The sequence below is a fragment of the Carica papaya genome, chromosome 7 (genome assembly GCF_054855325.1).
Source record: "Carica papaya isolate Zhongbai chromosome 7, ASM5485532v1, whole genome shotgun sequence".
Taxonomy (NCBI): domain Eukaryota; kingdom Viridiplantae; phylum Streptophyta; class Magnoliopsida; order Brassicales; family Caricaceae; genus Carica; species Carica papaya.
In genome coordinates this window covers 23013905-23034898 of record NC_142315.1, presented here as the reverse complement: position 1 = coordinate 23034898, position 20994 = coordinate 23013905, and the positions used below count along the sequence as shown (strand labels likewise).

Here is a 20994-nt window from a genome sequence, read left to right as displayed (position 1 = left end):
CCCGAATACGGAATGACATACATGAATACCTTAAAACACTACTACTCCCTGAACACGGATGGTTAGGGCACGCAGATCAGACTGGTTCTCCATACATCCGAACACAAAACGGTTATCTATGGGTACACTTATCACTTTGCCAATACATCCGAACACGGACCAGTTATGTACAGCCAGATTGAAGTCTAGCATATTGCAGGTACTTTCGGAATAATTTCTTTTCATAATGAGTGATGCACACATATCAAAATCACATTTCGAAAATACAAAGTAAAATAATACTTATATCGAAGTAAAACTTTAACAAATACTTATTTAGAGAACACGAAAGATAAATAAAACACGTACGTATTTTTATACTGAAAATATGCAAAATACTTCAAAACTACGTAGGTTATGAATTTATAATATTCACTTACCTTAGGTCCTTAGTAATCGTAGTTTTAATTCTGGCAAAGTCTTGGCTTTATTTATCAATTTTTTCTCTAAAAAATTCGGTAGAGTTTCAAGATAATTTTTGGTCACTTTCTTGACTTAAAAATATCCAACACAATACTCAAAAACTAATCTCAAAAATCAAAGAGAAACTCAACTTCAAAACTTAAGAAAAAGCTTACATTTCTAATGGTTTATAACTTTCTTTTGATTGTGATCCTTATTCTTCTTCTTTTCTTCTTTCTCTGATCTCACAAATTTAGCAGAGTTTTCTCAAGGTTTTTGTCTAAAATCTTAAAATACTTTCAAATATCACACACTTCGTACTCCATCTTCTTCCTTCACCTCTATATTTTTTACTATTTTTCTCTTATCCGGAATGTATCTTCCTCCCTTCTCTTATCCGCTATTTATAGGAGTGGGGAGCAACAAGGGAAAGGTTGCCACCATTCCGTTATACTATTTCATCTAAAAGTTATCACATTTTATCATGTCACTTCACTTAAAAGATACCATTCTTTACATGTCGTTTTATCTAAATTTTTTTTTACATGTCATTTTATCTAAAAGATTACCACTTTTCACATGTCACTTCATCTAAAAGTTGTCACTTTTTGTGATGTTACTTCATCTAAAAATTGTCATTTTTCATTATGTTATTTTATCTAATAGTTACCACTTTTCATTATACCATTTCATTTAAAAGGTTCTTACCTTTTCTCATACCTCTTCATGCTTATTTTAGCTCTTTCATCCTTATCCATCATTTTTCCATTTGACTCCAAACTATATATTTAACCTTATTATATATTTTCAAACACATGTAAAGGTAAATTAAATATATCAAATATAAGAAATTAACTCGGAGGTACTTTCAAACTATCACATCCTCCCCCCTTAAAAAAAAATTTGGTCATCCCAATTAGACTTATCAGTAGTCATAAACAGATATGGGTATTTAGCCTTCATTTCCTTTTCTGGCTCCCATGTGGCTTCTTCAGTCGAATGGTGCTGCCATAGTACATTTACTAAAGAGATTACCTTAAACCATAATATCTTTTCTTTACAATCCACTATCTGCACATGAAGCTCAATGTAGGATAAGTTATCCTGAAGTGCAAGGGGTTCATATCGGAGTACATACGATGGATCTGGGTAATATTTCTTCAACATTGACACATGAAAGACATTGTTTATATTAGCTAACTTAAATGGCAATGCTTAACAGTGAGCAACAGCTCCCACTCTATCCAATATCTCAAAAGGTCCAATACATCGAGGACTGAGTTTTCCTTTCTTTCCAAATCTTATAATTCCTTTAATTGGTAAGATTTTCATAAATACATCGTCGCCTACTTCAAATTCTAAATCTCTTCTTCGATTATCGACATAATTTTTCTGTTTATTTTGAGTTGTCAAAAGATGTTTTCAAATCAATTTCACTTTCCCTGTAGTTTCTTCCACTAATTCAGGACCAACTGGTTTTTGTTCTCCAACTTCTTTCCAACAAATAGGTGATCTGTAGGGTCTTCCATACAAAGCCTCATAAGGTGCCATTTGAATGCTGGACTGATAACAATTTTTATATGCGAACTCAATCAAAGGTAAATAATCGTCCCAATTACCTCATAACTCAATGACATAGACTCATAGCATATCTTCTAGAGTTTGAATTGTCCATTCTGATTGACCATTTGTTTGAGGACGAAAAGTTGTACTAAAAGATAGCTTGGTTCCCATAGCTGTAGACTGGTCTAAAATCTTAAAGTAAAGTGGGAATCTTGATCAAAGACGATTGTCACTGAAATTCCATGCAATCTCACAATCTCCTTGATATAAAGTCTGACCAACTTGTCCAGTGGGTCATTTACTTTGATAGCAAAAAAAATTAGCAGACTTGGTTAATCTATCAACGATAATCCATATAGCATCATGTTGGGATCTTATTTTAGGTAGACCCATTACGAACTCCATAGTAATATGTTCTCATTTCCACTCTGCTACCGGCAATGGTTGAAGTAGTCCTGCTGGTTTCTGACGTTCATCCTTCACTTGTTGGCATATTAGATATTTAGAAACAAACTCTGCTATATCCTTCTTCATCCCACTTCATCGATATTTGGTCTTCAAGTTATGATACATATTAGTTTCATCAGGGTGCATAACAAATTTAGAGTAGTGCACTTCTTCTAATATCTCATTTTTTAGACTATTATTATTCGACACACATGTTTTGTTTCCAAACCTTAATACCCCATCTTCCAATAGTTTAAATTACGGCCTAAGTCCCTTACTGACATCTTCCATAATCGACTTCAAGTTAAGATTAAACTACTGAGCTTGTCTAATTTTCTGCATCAAAATGGGTTGTACTTTTATATTGGTTAGGTATCCTCCTGATCTTTTATGTCGGATATTCATATTCAATTTCTAGAACTTCTCTATGAGTCTCCACTATGTGGCCATTATGTAGGCAATAGTGCAAGTACTCTTCCAACTAAGTGCATCTGCAACCATATTACTTTTTTCCAGATAGTATAGGATCTTGTAATCATAATTCTTAAGTAATTTCATCCATCTCCTTTGGCGAATATTAAGTTTTTTTACGAGAACAAATATTTCAAACTCTTATGGTCTGTATGAATCTCAAAACTTTCACCATATAGATAATGATGTTAGATCTTTAAGACAAAAATTATGGCGGCTAGTTCTAAGTCATTGGTAGGATAGTTCTGCTCATGATTCTTTAATTGTATGGAACTAGAAGCTATCACTTTTTTATGTTGCATTAGCATGCATCCCAACAATTGCTTTGAAACATCACTATAGATAGATAATCTACCAGTACCATTAGCAATAGTCAATACTGGAGTCGTTGTCAATCGTTTCTTTAGTTCTTGAAAACTTTGTTTACACCCCCATCCACACCAACTCCTAACCCTAACCGCCAGACCCCTTCATTGGAGAAGAAGATCCAGCTACCGGAAGGACGCCACCACCACCTACCACTGCACCGAAGCTTTTTTCAACCACCAAAAAATGTGAAAATTTCTCATTTTGCTCGAAATTCAATTTTTAAGCACACCCATGACCAAATCAGAGCAAAAAGACCAGCCAATTGGCCAGAAAATGTCGGCGGCACCGCCGCAGAGAATTTCACAAAACGCCTCCGATGAGGTCCTTCTTGATTCCCGTTATGTGTAATTTTTCTACCATTGTGATCACCGTTTCCTTCTCTACAGATTTACTAGAGCAAAACACCCAACCCAACATGAGCCGGAGGAGCCGCCGCACTAGAGAGCCCCGCCGCTGATGAGTTTCAATTTTTTGTATTTTTTCAGCCAATCGAGACCCTTTAATGTATTTTCTCGTAAGGATCGATGCAGAATCGGCCAAATTCAGCCAAAAAGGGCCAAAAATAGCCAACCCGAGGCGAATCACTGCCGTGTCGGAATTTTAAAATTGGCCAAGTGAGCCCTGGGACTGATTTTGGGTTTATTTAGAATATTTGTATGTACTATTAGCGCGTTTTAATTCTAAAGAAAAATTTAGAGAACCCAAAAATTGCCCGTAGACGCAGTCGAATAGCTTAGCTTTTTGGATATCAAATCGAGTAAGGATCCCTCACCTTATTCTCTATCATAGAATTGAAATTTAAATAAATAATAATATAATATTTGTGTGAATTTAGAAAATGTGCATAATTAATTACGGATTGCTAATGGAGCCAAAATCGAAAATTATCTACTGTTATTGTTGATTGTTTTTACAGTTTATATGCATGATGGTATCTTATTAATTGATTTTATGGTTTTGAATGCATGTATAGTTTATTCTGTGTTTACTACTGAATCGGAAAAAACAAAGGTTAAACGGTAAAAATTGTGTGATGAAATGAATAGATGAAACGACTGCCTTACTGGATATCCTAAGAGATGGTGGACGGACCGGGTACATAGAGAACCCTACCGTGAACGTTGTCTCATACCGGACGGGGTAGGGAGACTTTATAATCTGGCGCTCATACTGGACGGGGTATGGGGACGACTTGCTTCACCCTCATACCGGAGTGGATATTGAGGTTTGGTAAATTGGCACTCATATGGGACGGGGTATGGAGACGGCCCGTAATTGAAAATGTTAAATGAAAGGGTTCACGTACAGCTGGAATATCTCTATGAACCCTTATGGATACCAGCAAGCTGATAAAAAGAGTGACAGTTATTGTTTGATTTATTGATGATGGATATAGATTTATAATATGTGCTACAATCGCTGATTATACATGGAATTATGATCTGTGTAATATTATTGTCTGTATAGATTGTTTTTATGAATCCCACTACGGTAAGTGAACGGTAAATGATTTTATTTTTAATAAATGTATTGGTTTAAATTTAGTGCTCCATTAGTATTTTTGATTTTCTACCAATGTTTATTTCTATGTCGGTGATATAGTGTGATGTTCTTACTGGGATAGTGTAGTTTATCTCTTATTTAATCATTTTATATCAAAAGAACCAGATTCCAGAGCACGATCCGCAAGAGGATTGCGAGTAGATGCTAGATTTTTTTATTTTTTGTTTATTTCCTTATTCTTGTGTTTCTTTCAAAAGAGTGAATTTTAGAACACTGTTTGGTACTTTAAATTATTTGTGTAAAGAATATAAATTCTGAACTTTTATTACGCTTTCGCACTTTAATTATCTTTTATTTCATTTGGATATTTTCGGGGTCGTTACATTTATTCTAAGGAGGCTCAATCAGTGGTCCCAAACATAAATTTCTCTTGCATTTTACATAATGTGGCAGTCTTAATGATGATGATTATACTAGCTACCATGGTCCACATTCAGCAGAATAGGAAATTAGAAAACAATTTCTCTCTAGATCAGTCTAAGAAGATTCAAACCTCTGCCTCTCCAATCCTTGTTGAATGAGAAGCTCCTCTCATTTTTACTCAAAATCATATTATGTACTCAAGCAACATCTTGGTCCTGTGTAATTAGAATCTTGTTTTATAACAACAATGGCTTCTGTATCTGTATAAAAGCAGGTGGTAGATACCAAATCCTCAAAGTTGTGTTTTTCTAGATTTTGATCTGCAGGTATTCCAATAAAAGCACATATTTCATTGGATTGTTTGTATTGTCTTAATATTAGGATCATCGGGAGTCATAGCTTTAATGGCCAATTATGATTGTAGATGTTTTCTTCTTGTTATATATTTTTCCTCCCTGTGCAGCCTCAGTAATATTGAAAAGATTTGGCCAACTGGCAAACCACAAAGTGAAGGGGCTTAATTATCTTTCAATCTCCAGTTTGCAATTATAAAATTCGATGCTAGTTAAGATCCAAAGTTTTTTATCATGCACATGTTGATCATGTGAACAATCAGCAGCTTATAGTTAAATCATATCTATGCAAATTTATTTGTGTGCACTTGTACTGATGAATATAAAAGTAATAAACCTTATATGCCAACTTGTCACTAGTTTATCGAACAAAACATAAGATTCTTTGCTGCTAGTTTCTCACTTTTATTTTTCTATCAACTTGGTTCACAACTATATAAATCCATAAGGTAGTTATGGTGCTTGTTTGTGGAGAGAAAATTTGAAGTAAAACATAACTTCAAGTTTACGAGCAAGCTAATCCATATTGTTAGTTTTAGCATTTAAATATTGGATGGCTCTGCTTGTGTATTTAACAAGCTGCAACTAGATAAACTATTGGTCCTTCTTGACATGTATCATCATTTTTTCTTTTCGTTCTTTTTCCCCTAAGATTGTTTTACAGGTTAATCAAAGTCTAAACAACTTTTATACGAGAGAGAATATCACCTTATTGTTAATTCCAAATCTGTATTATTGATGAAAGCACAAAAAGAAAGCAACAGGAATCTACATTCCACGTAAGCCTGAGATTAGAATGTGTGATTGATTTCTTCCAGCATATCTCTGTTACTCAAAAGGATGCAAAAGAAAAATGAACTAAGGAACTAATTCTCTTATATCCACCTATGTAATTATCACCATTATTTTGGTGATGGATTACTAGTTCGCTTTTCTTTCTCTGTGTCTCAATTCTTGTAATATTTCTTTCTCATAGTTGGATGAAAATTATGGACATGTGGAAACTCATTCCAAAATTTAACTTGTTTCAGAAAGTGTAGATCATTGTCTTTATTTTAGTTAAATAATGGAAGTTCTGCATATGATGCTTCAGCTATTGATAGTATGGACATCATTGTTGGCGGTCAAGTTCAGCTTCACAGATTCATTCATTGATTTTGATATCCCAGATAATCCTTCTGTTGTATATACATACAATCGTTTTCACGATATTAAAAAAAATGCAGTTTTATTCCTTCATCTGATTTTGATTTAGAACAGATGATGATAGAGATAGCAAACTAAGGGATGAGCTTTCCTTACTAAATGGAGATTAAAGGCAGGACCCTGATGGCGTACCACTGATGCCTTTCTGATGGAAGGTTCTGCGGTCTCAAAGCAATGGAACAACTGAGATTTTCAAGAAATCGCAATGGTTCCACATACTTGGTTCCAATTTGAAGCCTCTTTTGTTAATTGGGCTTTTTCTCAACTCAAGGCTTTCTCAGGAAGTATATGAATCTCGTACCATCCTACCAGGTAATCCTAAACTGAAAATTCGAGTCCCGGATGAGAAGGAGGTGTTCCTGATGACTTTAATCTTTCATTTTTCCGGGTTCCTTGTCTTGCAGGTTTTTGTGAACAATGGCAGTTCAAGAGTTTCCCAGATTGGAAATGTTTATTATGCAGGCAGCAAAACCAAGAAGCTGTTGAAATGGGTAGTGGAATTTGATGACTATGGTGGTCTGTTACAAGATTTTTTCTTGATTCCCCAGATTTTTAGTAACACTTTCTGGAAGATTAAAGGAAGACGTCCTCTTAGGAAATCTTATTATTTAGGTTTCACATCCCTGAGGGTGTTAGTACATGCTTATGACTACTTTGAGGGATCCTATTGCTGATTCCCCCATTGATGACAGTGAACATCAATTAACAAGTTCAGGTGCATATACCCAGCCTGGTAATATCAAAACAGGTATCATTGTAATGGCGCTTGCAGTGATAGTTAACGTGCGGCAAGAGCATAGTTCTCCAAAACCTAATCGTCTTGCTGATTCTGCATTAGAGGAGAGATTACACTCTTAAACTATATTTGGCACAAATCATGAATTTCTGTAGAATTCATTTGAAAATTTACTCTCTAATTTAAAAATTAAAGAATTCAAAAGAATTCATTTGAAAATCTACCTAATGATGATAAATTAGTAGAAATTCAAAATGAATTCTACAATAATTTTTTATTTGTTCCAAACATCGGCATGTTGTCCAATTTTTTGACTTTGTATTTACTTTATATTTCTCTTTCTCTTTTTTTTTTTTCTCGGTTCAAATATTATAAAATCCAGCATAAATCTCTTGTAATAGATTGAATCAGTTAATTTATAAAAATTCATTTAAAAATTTTAAATCTCAAATTTTTAGTAGATTTTCATTTTAATTTATGAAATTTAAAAGCTTTAATTGAACAAAAAAAAAAAGAAAAGAAATTTGCTGCGTTTATTAAATAAATTAATAGGCTTTTCTTGTTCTCTTTTTATTAATCAGAAAATTTGGGCCGGCAGTGTGTCAGCATCTTGGTGGTGGGCCCAATATCCACAGATAAAATCACACACACAAAGATTATCCCTTAAAAATCTGTTCAACTGCTAATGACAAAAATACCCTTCCCGCTGTTGCTGACAGTAAGTCGGTAATAACAACCTTCTCCACCATATCTTCGTCTACTTCTTCAGCTTCAGCTTTCCTCGTGCATGGCTTCTCTTCATTTCACCACCACACCAAATCCAGGCTTATCTCACTTCAAATCCACAAATCCCACAAAGTCTCTCAAAATCACGCAGACCCATGTCGGAAAGACCCTCGAGAACCCACCAAATCATCTCTCTTTGAGCAAATCTTACTTTCACCGCGTGTTCTCTCTCTGCAAAGATGGCCAAATTCAAGAAGCTGTAGACTTAGTCACTGAGATGGGGTCCAGAGAACTTCACATTGGGCCAGAATTCTACGGTGAGCTCCTTCAAGGATGCGTGTACAAGCGAGCTCTGTTCACAGGTCAGCAAATTCACGCTCGAATTCTCAAGATTGGGGATTCATTTGCAAGAAATCAGTATATCGAGACCAAGCTTCTAATCTTCTATGCGAAATGCGATGCTTGGGAGGTTGCGAATCTTTTGTTTCACAGACTAAGGATGCAGAATGTGTTTTCTTGGGCTGCTATCATTGGGCTCAAGTGTAGAACGGGTGTTAATGAAGAAGCTTTATTGGATTTTTGTGAAATGCAAGAAAATGGTTTCTTGCCTGATAATTTTATAGTGCCTAATGCTTTGAAAGCTTGTGGTGCTTTGAGGTGGATTGGATTTGGGAAAGGGGTTCACGGGTATGTCGTCAAAGTGGGCCTTAATGACTGTGTCTATGTGGCTAGTAGTTTGATAGACATGTACGGGAAATGTGGGGCTTTGGAGGATGCAAGGCAGGTGTTTGATTATATGCGTGAGAGAAATATGATTGCTTGGAACTCGATGATTGTGGGTTATGTCCAAAATGGAATGAATGAGGAAGCAATTAAGGTTTTCTATGATATGAGAGTGGAAGGAATTGAGCTTACTCGGGTCACCTTGTCGAGCTTTTTATCAGCCTCGGCCAATTTGGATGCAGTTGAAGAAGGCAAGCAAGGTCATGCTATGGCAGTCTTGATTGGACTAGAGATGGATAATATTTTGGGTAGTTCTATTATAAACTTCTACACGAAGGTTGGTTTGATGGAGGATGCTGAGGCTGTTTTTAGTAGGATACTTGAAAAAGATGTGGTGACATGGAATCTACTTATTTCTGGTTTTGTGCAACATGGACAAGTGGAGAAAGCACTCAACACTTGTTGTCTGATGAGATCGGAAAATTTGAGGTTTGACTGTGTCACATTAGTTTCTATTTTGGCTGCTGCTGCTGACACGGAAAATATAAAGTTGGGGAAAGAAGGGCACTGTTATTGCATTAGAAACAATTTTGAAACAGATGTGGTTGTGGCAAGCAGCCTCGTAAATATGTATGCTAAATGCAGAAGAATTGACAAGGCAAGAAGCGTTTTTGACTCCACAACTCACAGGGATATAGTACTGTGGAATACTCTTTTAGCAGCTTATGCAGAGTTTGGTATGAGTGGAGAGGCCTTGAAGTTTTTTTATCAAATGCAGTTAGAAAGTGTGCCACCCAATGTGATATCATGGAATTCTGTGATTCTGGGTCTTCTTAGAAAGTTTCAGTTCAGTGAGGCTATGGATATGGTCTTACAGATGCAATCTCTTGGTGTTGACCCGAATTTAATTACTTGGACTACTCTTATTAATGGTCTGGCTCAGCAAGGTCTTCATGACAATGCGATTCAGTTTTTCAGAAAGATGCAAGACTCAGGGATAAAACCCAATGCCATTAGCATCATCAGTGCACTCTCAGCTTGCACAGATGTGGCATCACTACACTATGGAAAATCAATTCATGGCTACATCACAAGACATAACCTTTGCTATTCGACTCCAGTTTCAACTTCTCTGGTGGACATGTATGCCAAATGTGGAAGTATAGATCAAGCAAAGGCGTTTTTTGAAACAAAATTGATTAAAGAACTGCCTCTTTACAATGCAATGATCTCCGCTTATGCCTTGCATGGTCAAGCTGAAGAAGCTCTCACACTCTATAAACATCTACATGAAGCTGGTGTTGAACCGGATAGCATAACATTTACCAATATCTTATCTGCCTGCAACCATGCTGAAATGGTAAAAGAAGGTTTGGAGCTTTTTGTTCAAATGATCTCGAAATACAGTATAAAGCCAACCATTGAGCATTACGGATGTGTGGTTAATCTTCTATCTCGGCATGGTAACTTGGATGAAGCTTTGAGGTTTGTCCATCAAATGCCATATGAGCCAGATGCACATATTATAGGATCATTGATTGCCGCATGTAGAGAACAAAATAAGGTCCAACTTGGGGAACACTTATCAAAACATCTGTTAAAACTAGGACCAGATAATTCCGGAAACTATGTGGCACTATCAAATGCATATGCAGCTGCTGGAAAATGGAGTGAGGTCTTAAAGGTGAGGGATTTAATGAAAGAAAGGGGCTTAAGGAAAAATCCTGGTTGCAGCTGGATTCATATAGAGGAAGAACTTCATGTGTTTATGGCTGGTGATGGTTTGCATCCCAAAACTGAAGAAATTTACTCTACGTTAGCATTGCTAAGAAGAGAAATGTGCTTCAACACTGAAATTCTCTTGTCATGAATGCAAGATTTTGTCAGGAAGTAGTACAACTGAACTGTTACAAGTGGTTTCCATTGTTGGATAAACTGTCTGAGCAAAGAGAGAACTTGAGTGAGAAAAGAAGTCAAGCCAACTTCTACTCAGAGGAAGGAAACTTTATCATATCCGCTTGGAAGCTGGAATTGAGAAGTCAAGTATAGGAAAATGATGAATATTGTATGGCTGGAAGAAGAACAAGTGAAAGAAGGCAAACAGAACTGAACAAAAAGCAGATTTGTGTAAATAAGGACCATGTGAAGTGGACTGCTATAAGGTACAGCTCTCCCCAAATTCCCAATTGTTTTGCTGTATATAATGCTTAAAGACACCATATGAATTTTTCTGGACATAGCTCCTTAGAAGCTTAGCCCAGTATGCTGATTGGGCCTGTGATGAATTTTTTAATGGTAGATCAACTGAAAAAAAAATTTGGACAATTTTGTTTTCTTCTCTTCATTTTGATAAAGCATGAGCTAAGAAAATTAGGCGAGGGCAAACTATACAATCTTTCCCCATTAGCACCATTACTTGGCCGATAATAAAGTCTACATGTCTGACTCAAGAGGGATGATTTGGCTACCAAACAAAGCTTTATAGAAGAAGGAATCTAAAATTTTATTTTAGATAAGAACAAAGGATTTACTGGATGAAACATAGTACTAGTGACTAGTAACTAGTACAATTCCTTCCTGGTATCCCATAAAAGCATCTTTGTAAACGTAGCTTCTCTGACTTCACTTTTTCACTTGAAGTGAAATTGTGAGATGGTGGCGGACAGCTGCTGAAAAACCAATCATTTGATTGTTGTGACTGTTTTTGGTGAACCAGTGAGACTAGTTGGTAATTGAGTTTTATTGTCTACGCAGTTAAATTTGTTACAAAATTATTATTATCATCATCAATTGATCTACCATTACTGGAATACACCAACCGGGAGTGAAAACCACATAATCAAATATCAATTGCTATCAAAAATCAAGTTGGGTAAAACTTAGAGAGAAGAATTAAAGGGAATTAGGAGAGAATGAATGGCTTTCTTCTGAAGAAAATCATTTTTTCTTCTAAAATCTTTGGATTTGTTCACAACTTTTCTCATCATTGTAAAATGAATCTCTTCTTTCTAATAAGATCTATAACTGCTCTAGTTGTTGAGATTTCAATTCATAGATATATAATTGTATATTATTATACTATATTATATATGATGTTGGGCATTGGCCAAATATCATTGTAACAGGAGAACAATCTCTTGTAGGTTTCAATCATCCAACTAACACATAATGGAGTTCCTTAAGATTTAAATTCAATTCTAAAGATGACTAATGAGTGATTGGTTTAATTCTAACTCTCATCTTTTCTTCTTCTCTAATATCTAACCTCCAATCTTTCTTCCCAATTCCGTTTTCAAAACTTCATGATTGTTGCTGTTGTTGTTTGCCTCCCCCACACCCAATTTATGAACTTGGAAGGCAAGAAACTCTCCTCTCCTCTTTCTTGAATTACACTCTAAATTAGATTAGGTCCAATCTTTTTCAAATTTAGATTACCTGTTAATTTCTCCATTCATATTTCTTACATATATGCATAACCCACATCAGTTAATCAAGGCTTTAAGCTAGTTTAGTTAATGCAAAGCAGGGAAAAAAAAAAAAGTAAAAATACAGCTCTATTTCTTGAACATGAGTCATAAGAATTGATGCCAATCTTTGCCAAGTAAGTTTCAAGGAAAATTTATTGGCAAATGCAATAATAACAATAATTTTTTTTTAATTTATTCAGCCCTTAGTGGAATTAAACACAGAATGGTACAAGCATCAAACGCCAAATTAACCAAAAGTTTCTTCAAATTAAATAAATAAAATTGGTTGCTTAGCTAAGAAAGAGAGGCTATTTTAATTAATGGGTATCTCTAGTTTGCATGCATGAACCACAAAACTAAATTATATTGAGTTTTTTTTTTTTTTTTTTTTTTTTTTTGGGTAAGATGTATATATTGGGGTTTGTTTGTTTTTTTGTTTTTGCATAAATACATACACACATATATATATATATGTATATATAGTATTCTTTGTTTTTTTTTTTGTTTTTCTAGTGTCTTTAATCATTGTCATATTCTGTTTGATTTATTTTGTTTTTAAATTGTCACAACTTACAACACTCCACGATAATAATGTTATTTCCCATGTTTATGCTCCCTTACATAAAAAAGCCTTGATGTGAATGTTAGTTTACAGGTTCATTTTATTGATTAAGTGAGGGCCACTCTTATATATATATATACACACACACACACACATATTTATACACATAAATTTTTAGGATTTTATTTTAATATTTTTTATAAAAAAAAATATTTTTGTCTATATTTTATTATTTAGAAGATGCATATTCATACAATTTTTTATTTAAATATTTATTATTTTAGAAAGTAAAAACTCAAAATATTATAATAATTTTATTATTTTTTTCTTGCAAATAAAAAAAAAAAATAAACAATGTAAAAATTAAAAATAACTCCTGAAAAAAAAAAAAATGCTGTGATGGGCAAAAGGTCAAACATTTCCAAACACATGATTAGTAAAATTATAATTTAATTATTAAAAATCCATTTTGACGTGCACATTACTTATAAATTTTTATATTTAATATCTAAATAAAATATAAATTTCATATTTTTTAAAATAAAATTTATTTCATTTTTTTTTTATGAGAACTTAATAATTTAAAAGATTTAATGATAGACAAATAAAAAAGAAAGAAAAAAAACTTATGCTATTGCATGATTATGAATCCCATATGGCTTTAATCATATTCTTTGATGAGTACAATTATTGATTAATAAATGCAATTCGGATAAGATATATAATTTTCTATTTTTAAAAAGATTAATCTCGATTATAAATAATATTATTTTCCAACGTGAAGAAAAAATAATAATTTTTATTATTTAAAAAATGTGCCTTAGAATTATATATAATTTGCACAATCATTCAAATAACAAAATTATTTATTTTAAAAAATAGTCAAATAGAGTGACGCGTATGCGCACAGATACCAAAAGCCTCAAGTGAACAAAATTATTATTTACTATCACATTTATAAATAAAAATAAATATATTATAAATTACTAATAAAAATATAATATTACGTTATTGTATATTCTTCACACAAAATAATATCCATTATATTAAATTTATTTCTAACAAGTGACCCAATTACACACTTCACAGTAACAGAACACTAATTACTAGATTTTTCAAAGTAATAATTTTTATTTTTGGCATAAATGAACAGTTTATTTTTATAAATTATTTAATCTAAACAAAAAAAAAATTAACAGCAATAGCGTCAAAATTTTGTGTTTGTATTGCGACAAAGAGACAAGGCGACCCCTACTAGTGGGGTCCAGAACAGGAATGTCAGGACGATAGTGCATGCGGGAAATGGTTTAAAAAGACGAAAGGCCCCCCTCAAAACTAACGTAAAGACATATTGCTGTTTCTAAACCTTCTACGCTCCGCTACTTTCGATAAAGTCAACAAACTCATACAGTCTCCCCTCTAATTTTCACGTCACCTAAAAAATATTAAATTTCAAAATTAACGTACTTATTTTTATATTTTAAATTAATAAGTATTAAATTAGTTTTTACCAACTCTAAAACTTGCCCAGATTGTAATATAAATATTTAAATTAAATTTATTGTATAATACCTTTTTCTTTTCTTTTCTTTTTTTAGTATAATACCTAATTAGTATTGCGCTTACAGATATATATATATATATATAAAAAAAGGAATGCCGGCCAGCCTGTTCGCCATCTCTGCGCTTCGTAAACGGACAAAATCCTAACCAGTTCAATAGTGTTACAGTGATCCCTCAAATCTCTAGTCTGCGACCTCTCTCTATCCGCCACGTGTCCGTCTCATTCTACAATCATTGGTCGCGCCCGCACGCAACTAAAACCAAAACGACCCGCCGGTTGTTTCGGCTTTTTGGACGTTCTGATTTCCAATGGAACTGCGGGGCCCAGATTCGTATCATTCTCACCTACTTATTCTGCCGCTCAGTACTCTACTACGAACAGTAGCATTTTCCAGCTTCGCATGCATTATTGAAGCGCATATTAAATAAATATAATAATCATCATTAATCCATTTTAGAATAATGATGTACTTAATAATTTATAAATTATGGGGCGTACGAACTTATCAACCGGGTCATAAATCCACGTTAGCACATATATTATTAGAGCATGTGAAATTTTATTCTTTTTATAAAAAAAAAAAAAAAAAAAAAAAAACTAAGCGGGGGCAAGAAGAAAACAAGCATTTGGGAGCCGTGCATGTAGAACAAATGAACCAAGTGGGAATTTTTAGGCGACTATATTTCTTTTTTCCTTCTTTTTCAACAGCCAGTTGGCTCATTGCATTTAATGATTAAAAGTAATATTATAAAAAAAAGTGTACATAGAGAAAAAAAAAAAAAAAAAAAAAAGGTGAAAAAAGAAGCAATATCACGTGGAAAAAGGACAAAGATTATGAGCTAGAGAATATTATATTAGTAAAAAAATTAAATAAAAAAGAATTAATTAAAAAACTCAAATAAAAATCCATCAATTGGTCAATTACACCCACCTAAAATAAAAAAACAATTCAAACCTTCCTCCCCCCCACCTGTAAAAATCATTGCCCAGTTTTTAAAAAATAAAAATAAAAATAAAAAATAACCACAAAAATATTAAAAATAAAAATACAATATTTTTTAAAAAAAAAAAAAAAAAAAAAAAAAAAAAAAGGGACCAACCTTCACTCCCCAGTGTTACTTTCGCATTGTGCATATTTTAATGGAAGCTTGAGCGGAGCTACCACCACCAATGGACCACCATCGTATTGTCTTTTTTGGTCTTTCTCTTCCTTGCCTTTTTCGCAAAAAAATAATAATTCCATTCGAGGAGAAAAGTCTAAGGTGTGAGTCGGACCCCTGATTCCGCCGGCGGGGTCTGACCCTCTGATCCTTTTGATGGATCATCGGACGACTGTCTTAACCCGTCATCAGTTTCGGCTCTGTTCATCTCCTCAATCATGCGGACCACCTCCGGCATTGCGGGTCTCTGATCGGGTACGGTGGACACGCAGGCCATGGCGATCTGCAACAGCTGCACCATCTCTTCCTCGATGTTGTGGTATCTCATCAGCTCCACATCGAAAACCTCCGCCGTCCATTCCTCCCGGACAACCGACTGGACCCACCGAGGCAAATCGATCCCTTCCTCGCCCAACGACGCCTGGTTCGGTGCCTTTCCTGTCAGTAACTCCAATAGCAACACACCGAAACTGTACACGTCCGATTTGAAGGTGACTTTGCGGGTTTCAACAAGCTCCGGGGCCCGATAACCCGCCACCCGGTTCGGTGGTGTCGTGGTGCCGAAAAGCGGGTTAAGCCCGAAATCCGAAACGCAAGCGTCGTGGTCGGGTCGGAGAAGGATGTTGGATGATTTGATATTGCCGTGGACCACTTTTCCTGACACGTGTAGGTGAGCTAGCCCTCTTGCCGCACTTAGTGCTATCCTCATCCGGTTTTCCCAGTCCAGCGGCGTCCGGCCTGAACCCCTACTACCTGCAGAACATACCACCGGATACCCCGGTTATCTTGTTAGCTTTGTTTATCTTTAATGAGAAAAAATAACTGAGAGAATTTAATTATATTAAATCTATAATTTTCCTAACGGGGTCTTCTTTTTCTATATTTTACATCATTTTAAGCTTAAAAACGAGAAGCTTTAACATTAAATTTATATTTTCTGATGCGCCGAAAGGATAATATAATTGGATATTTAAAAAAATATATATGGAAAAATTATTTAAAAATAAGAGAAAAAATCTGATCCATTTTTAAAGATTGGATTTTTACAAACCCATTAAGTGCATGGCAAATAAAAATTGTCCAAACAAGGCACATCGTAAAGATATGGTCAAAATTGCCCTTTTAAATGGATTGGGCAAAAGTAATAATACCAAAGTTTTGAAAAGCTAGAGTAGAGACACTCTTGTTTTTTTATTGTACTGAAAAGAAAAAAGGCTACCATCTCAACAGAGAGCATGCTCAGCCCATGTGGCATCAGAATGTGGTTCTTCTTCAACATGACGCTTTTTATATTAGCGGCAAAAGCAAGCAATGTATTATAATATATGTGTATATAATGATGCAGGAGGGGTAAGACAATAAGTATTATGTCGGTGGTATACTCAATTCTTAAATAATTATGGTGTGACGGTGTGTGTGGATGACAGACTTGAAACACACTAGGAATGTTTGAAGAGAACAAGAATAACTTACATAGACGAAAACCAAATGGAATTTTTCCAGTTGGCTGGTGATGAGAAAATAAGAAATCAATTTGTTACTAAGGTACCCAGATTTCCCACGACAATTACATCATTTTGTTTTATATTTTGTTCATGATTGTAAGAGTATCCTACATGAATTCAACCATTGGATTTGGAGTTCGGTCAAAGTTCATGCCGAATAATGCTGGTAATAAACTGGCACAATGCACGAATTATTAGGCGATCATCTTCAAATTTGCTTTCAGAATCTTCTTGTTTAAAGCTTGAAATACGAATGGCTACGGTGGATGTTGAAAACCCAGATGATGATGATGATAAAAATAACATGAAAGTGATGATTACCAAAGACCCAGAAATTAATAAATAAATAAATAAAACAGAGGAATTTACAGTAACGTACCGTGAAGAAGAGCAGATAAGCTGCCCGCAGGCATGAAATCGTAGACGAGGAGTTTCTCGTCTTTGGAATAGTAAAACGCCCTTAATGGAACTACATTCTCCTGCTTAATCTTTCCAAGAATCTCCATTTGAGTCTCGAACTCTTTCTTGGTGACGGCCACGTCCTTAAGCCTCTTCACAACCACGGTGGTTCCTTCTTCCAGCACCGCCTTGTAGGAGGTTCCGACGCTTCCCTTTCCCAAAACCTCCGCCGACGCTCTCAACAGATCCTCCAAATCAAAGCTGTAAATCCCTCCTTCGAAGAAAACAAGCTTGTTCCTCTCCGCCTCCGTCGATCCGCCGGTAATGTCGTCCTTCGACGACGACGTCCCTGCCTCCATCGGCACCGCCCTTGTTGGAACCACTGGCTTCTGTTGCTTCGAGGGCTGTCGTCTCTGCCGTTTCCGTAGGCAGAGGATGAGCAAGAGCAGTAAAAGTAATGCACCCACTGCGCAGCCGACGGCAATGGCAACAATTGCGGCTGTGGACAGTTTCTTGGACTTCTTGTGGACTGGAGGCGCAGGAGGGTTTTCCGATGGAGACGGAGCTGGTGATGGAAAAAACGGGTTACACGGCGGCAAGGGACCTCCACAGAGATCAAGGTTTCCACTGAAAGAGGATGCAGGAAATTTCGATAAGGTATCAGGGATCGATCCGTTGAGATTGTTGTTCGACACATTGAAGTCCACCAAACCGGCGGAGATGCTCGGAAGGGTACCCGAGAAACCATTGTTCTCCAAGAATAGCCCCGTCAAGTGAGTCAAATTATTGACAGAGAAAGGGATTGGGCCCGTGAAGTTATTACTGGAGAGATCGAGCCGAGTCAGGCGGGTCAACTGGGTCAGACTTGCAGGGAATTCCCCAGAAAACTCGTTGTCTTGCAGATATAGACTGCGAAGAACGGTTAGGTTGGAGAAATCGGAAGGGATCTTGCCGGAAAGACGATTCGACCGGAGACTGAGGACTCGGAGCCCGGTGAGTCGACCCAAAGTGTTAGGCGGAATCTCACCGATAAGGCCAACTCCCGGTAGACGGAGCGTGTAAACAAAATCGCGGTTGGCATCACACTCGACGCCGACCCAGTTGCAGGCCGAGTCAGAATCGTTCCATTGGAGGCGGTTAGCGTGCGGGGTCTTGCTGATGAACGCAAGTAGCGCTTCTTTATCCTGGACGGGCTCCGACCTAACTTTCCAACTCATTGCTACAACCCAAACGAAGAAAAAAAGGTGCCAGGCAGAGCCAAAATTCACCGCCATTGATTAGTCACCAAAACTCAGAAACAAGCAATTAAGAAAAGAAAAGAATTGGTTGTTTGTCTTGTTATCTCCTCCCTTACGGACTCGTTTCAGTTGGCGGTTTGTAGCAGCGGTATCGAACAAAACCAGGAGCAGTTTTCCGGCAAGAATCCATGGGCGACGGAGAAAAGGAAAGAGGGAGTAAGAGAAGATAGTGTGTGTAAGGGTAAGAGAAGAGAAGTGAAGTGGTTTTTGTAAGAGAGAAGGTTCACGAGGAGGCCAAAGTGAGAGATGAAATAAAAGGCGAGTGGAAACAGAAACTGTCTTGCTGGCAGAAGTGGAAACGTATTTTTTTATTTTTCTATTTCCTTTATTTTTGTAGTAAATCTCCAAAAGCCAACGCATCTTCCATCACCTCTCACGCGTCGTCTCAGCGCGTGGAGTCTCTCTCTCTTATATTAACTTCACATTCATTCTGGACAATTTATTAGGATTAAAACAGTCTTTTTTCCTTTTATTTCAAATCAAATTTGGAGTAAATAAAGTCAACTTTTAGGTAGAAGAAGTCAACTTCACAAATAAATTTTTGTTTTTTTTTTATTATATATAAATTTACTGTTAAAATACAAAAATAGTTTAAATATTTAGAGATTAATTATAGATTTAACTTAAAATTTTAAAGTTATTTATATATTAATGTTTTCACTAGTTAAATGTCTCATGCTAATTAAGATTAAACACAAACATATACAATATAAAATTTATCTTTAATATATAATTATTACATGATTTTGTGATTTTTATCATATTCATCTAACATGGGTATTCTGCTTGCACGCTCGCGTGGAGAGGGTGGGATTGATGTTCGCAGCTTTTGAATTGGAGGTGAAAGCTCATTGGGCCATGGGCTGACGAAGCAGGCTCCATATGCGAAGCTCCAGAACTCCAAAAAGGCGTTTTTCTACGCTGCGTGACGCATCACGCTTTTGCCCATAAGGAAATGCGGGGCCATCCTAATCAGACGGTCCCAGTTTCTTCTTTTCTTTATCAATTGTTTCCATCACTTTTGGATTAGTGGCATTTGGTCGATCAGCTTTAGTCATATTACACCCTAATTTGGTTGGTACACAATTCTCAACCGCTTGATTGACGTAAAATTTGATGATAGAAAGCACAATGTTTGACCCACAAGGGGGAGAGAAAGAAGGTAGTTTTGTTAGGTGAATGAAACGACGACATTTGGCATCGTTTAGTAAAAAATTTCGTTGGCTTGAATAGCTGGCAAAGCTTAGCTGGATAATGATCGGTTTAATCAAGTCATTAATTTATAAGTTGAGCCAGCAGTGGCAGGTTATGGAAGAAACAGTAATTCTTTTTTTAGCTTTTTAATTTTATTTTAGATTATCTTATTATTCTAGTATGATCTTATTTTTATTTTTTATTAGATTATTAAAATTCCCATCCATGCAAAATTATTTTACTTTAGTTGAAATTTAATTATTTTGTAATTTGTTTTTTTTTAAAAAAAAACATTTTGTCTCAGATTTCTATGTAAATTATAAAAATTTTGGATCCAAGATAAAAGGGGAGTGGAAGAATCATGAGTTAACTCTTTTCAACGGTAATGGGAAAAGTAAAAAACACGCATCCTATGTTATTCTCCAACAACAACCATGCCTTTGCCAAACTCACTTTTTTACTTATGGATCTCAAATCATATTAACATAATTAATTTATCTAATTATATAATTCTTATTTGTAGTTTTTACCCCAAAAATTATGTCATTAACATCAAAGTACATATAAATCTTATATATATAAATCGTGTCCAACCATAAAAATATAAACTACTTGATTGGTAGTCTTAATCAAATTATTTCTATGATAAAAAAATTAAATTATATTGTCTTTGTTAGAAGTATATTCATCTTTTTATTAAGTAAAAAAAAAAAAAAAAAAAAAACTTCAATTATTCAATTCATGTAATTATTGAAAAAAGTTCAAATTTTATTTTTATAAAAATTACTCATTATAACAGTAAAATTATGAATTCACTAATAAAATATAGAAGTATACATTCTCGAGATTGCTATAGGAGAAATTAAAATTCTAATTAGCATACA

The 20994-nt window shown here is 35.2% G+C and overlaps 2 protein-coding genes across 2 annotated transcripts; one reads left to right on the top strand and one right to left on the bottom strand.

The window, feature by feature from the left end:
• The first annotated feature begins 8228 nt into the window (after window positions 1–8228).
• CRR21 (Tetratricopeptide repeat (TPR)-like superfamily protein) lies at window positions 8229–11286 on the top strand. Its single transcript, XM_022047549.2, has one exon. The coding sequence runs from the start codon at window positions 8300–8302 to the stop codon at window positions 10829–10831; it is 2532 nt and encodes an 843-aa protein (XP_021903241.2). The 5' UTR covers window positions 8229–8299; the 3' UTR covers window positions 10832–11286.
• A 4315-nt stretch (window positions 11287–15601) lies between these two features.
• Window positions 15602–19175, bottom strand: LOC110818580 (Leucine-rich repeat protein kinase family protein). Its single transcript, XM_022047496.2, has 2 exons — window positions 17599–19175; window positions 15602–16467 (listed from the first exon to the last, which is right to left on the bottom strand). Exons 1-2 carry the CDS (start codon window positions 18890–18892, stop codon window positions 15812–15814), a joined length of 1950 nt encoding a protein of 649 aa, XP_021903188.1. The 5' UTR covers window positions 18893–19175; the 3' UTR covers window positions 15602–15811.
• Window positions 19176–20994: the final 1819 nt, after the last annotated feature.

Excerpts from the sequence above, each read along its gene's own strand:
- CRR21 (XM_022047549.2), top strand. The coding sequence starts at position 8,300 with ATGGCTTCTCTTCATTTCACCACCACACCAAATCCAGGCTTATCTCAC.
- LOC110818580 (XM_022047496.2), bottom strand. The coding sequence starts at position 18,892 with ATGGCGGTGAATTTTGGCTCTGCCTGGCACCTTTTTTTCTTCGTTTGG. Across the intron at positions 16,468-17,598 it reads CTTATCTGCTCTTCTTCACG|GTAGTAGGGGTTCAGGCCGG; the intron begins GTACGTTACTGT and ends TATGTTCTGCAG.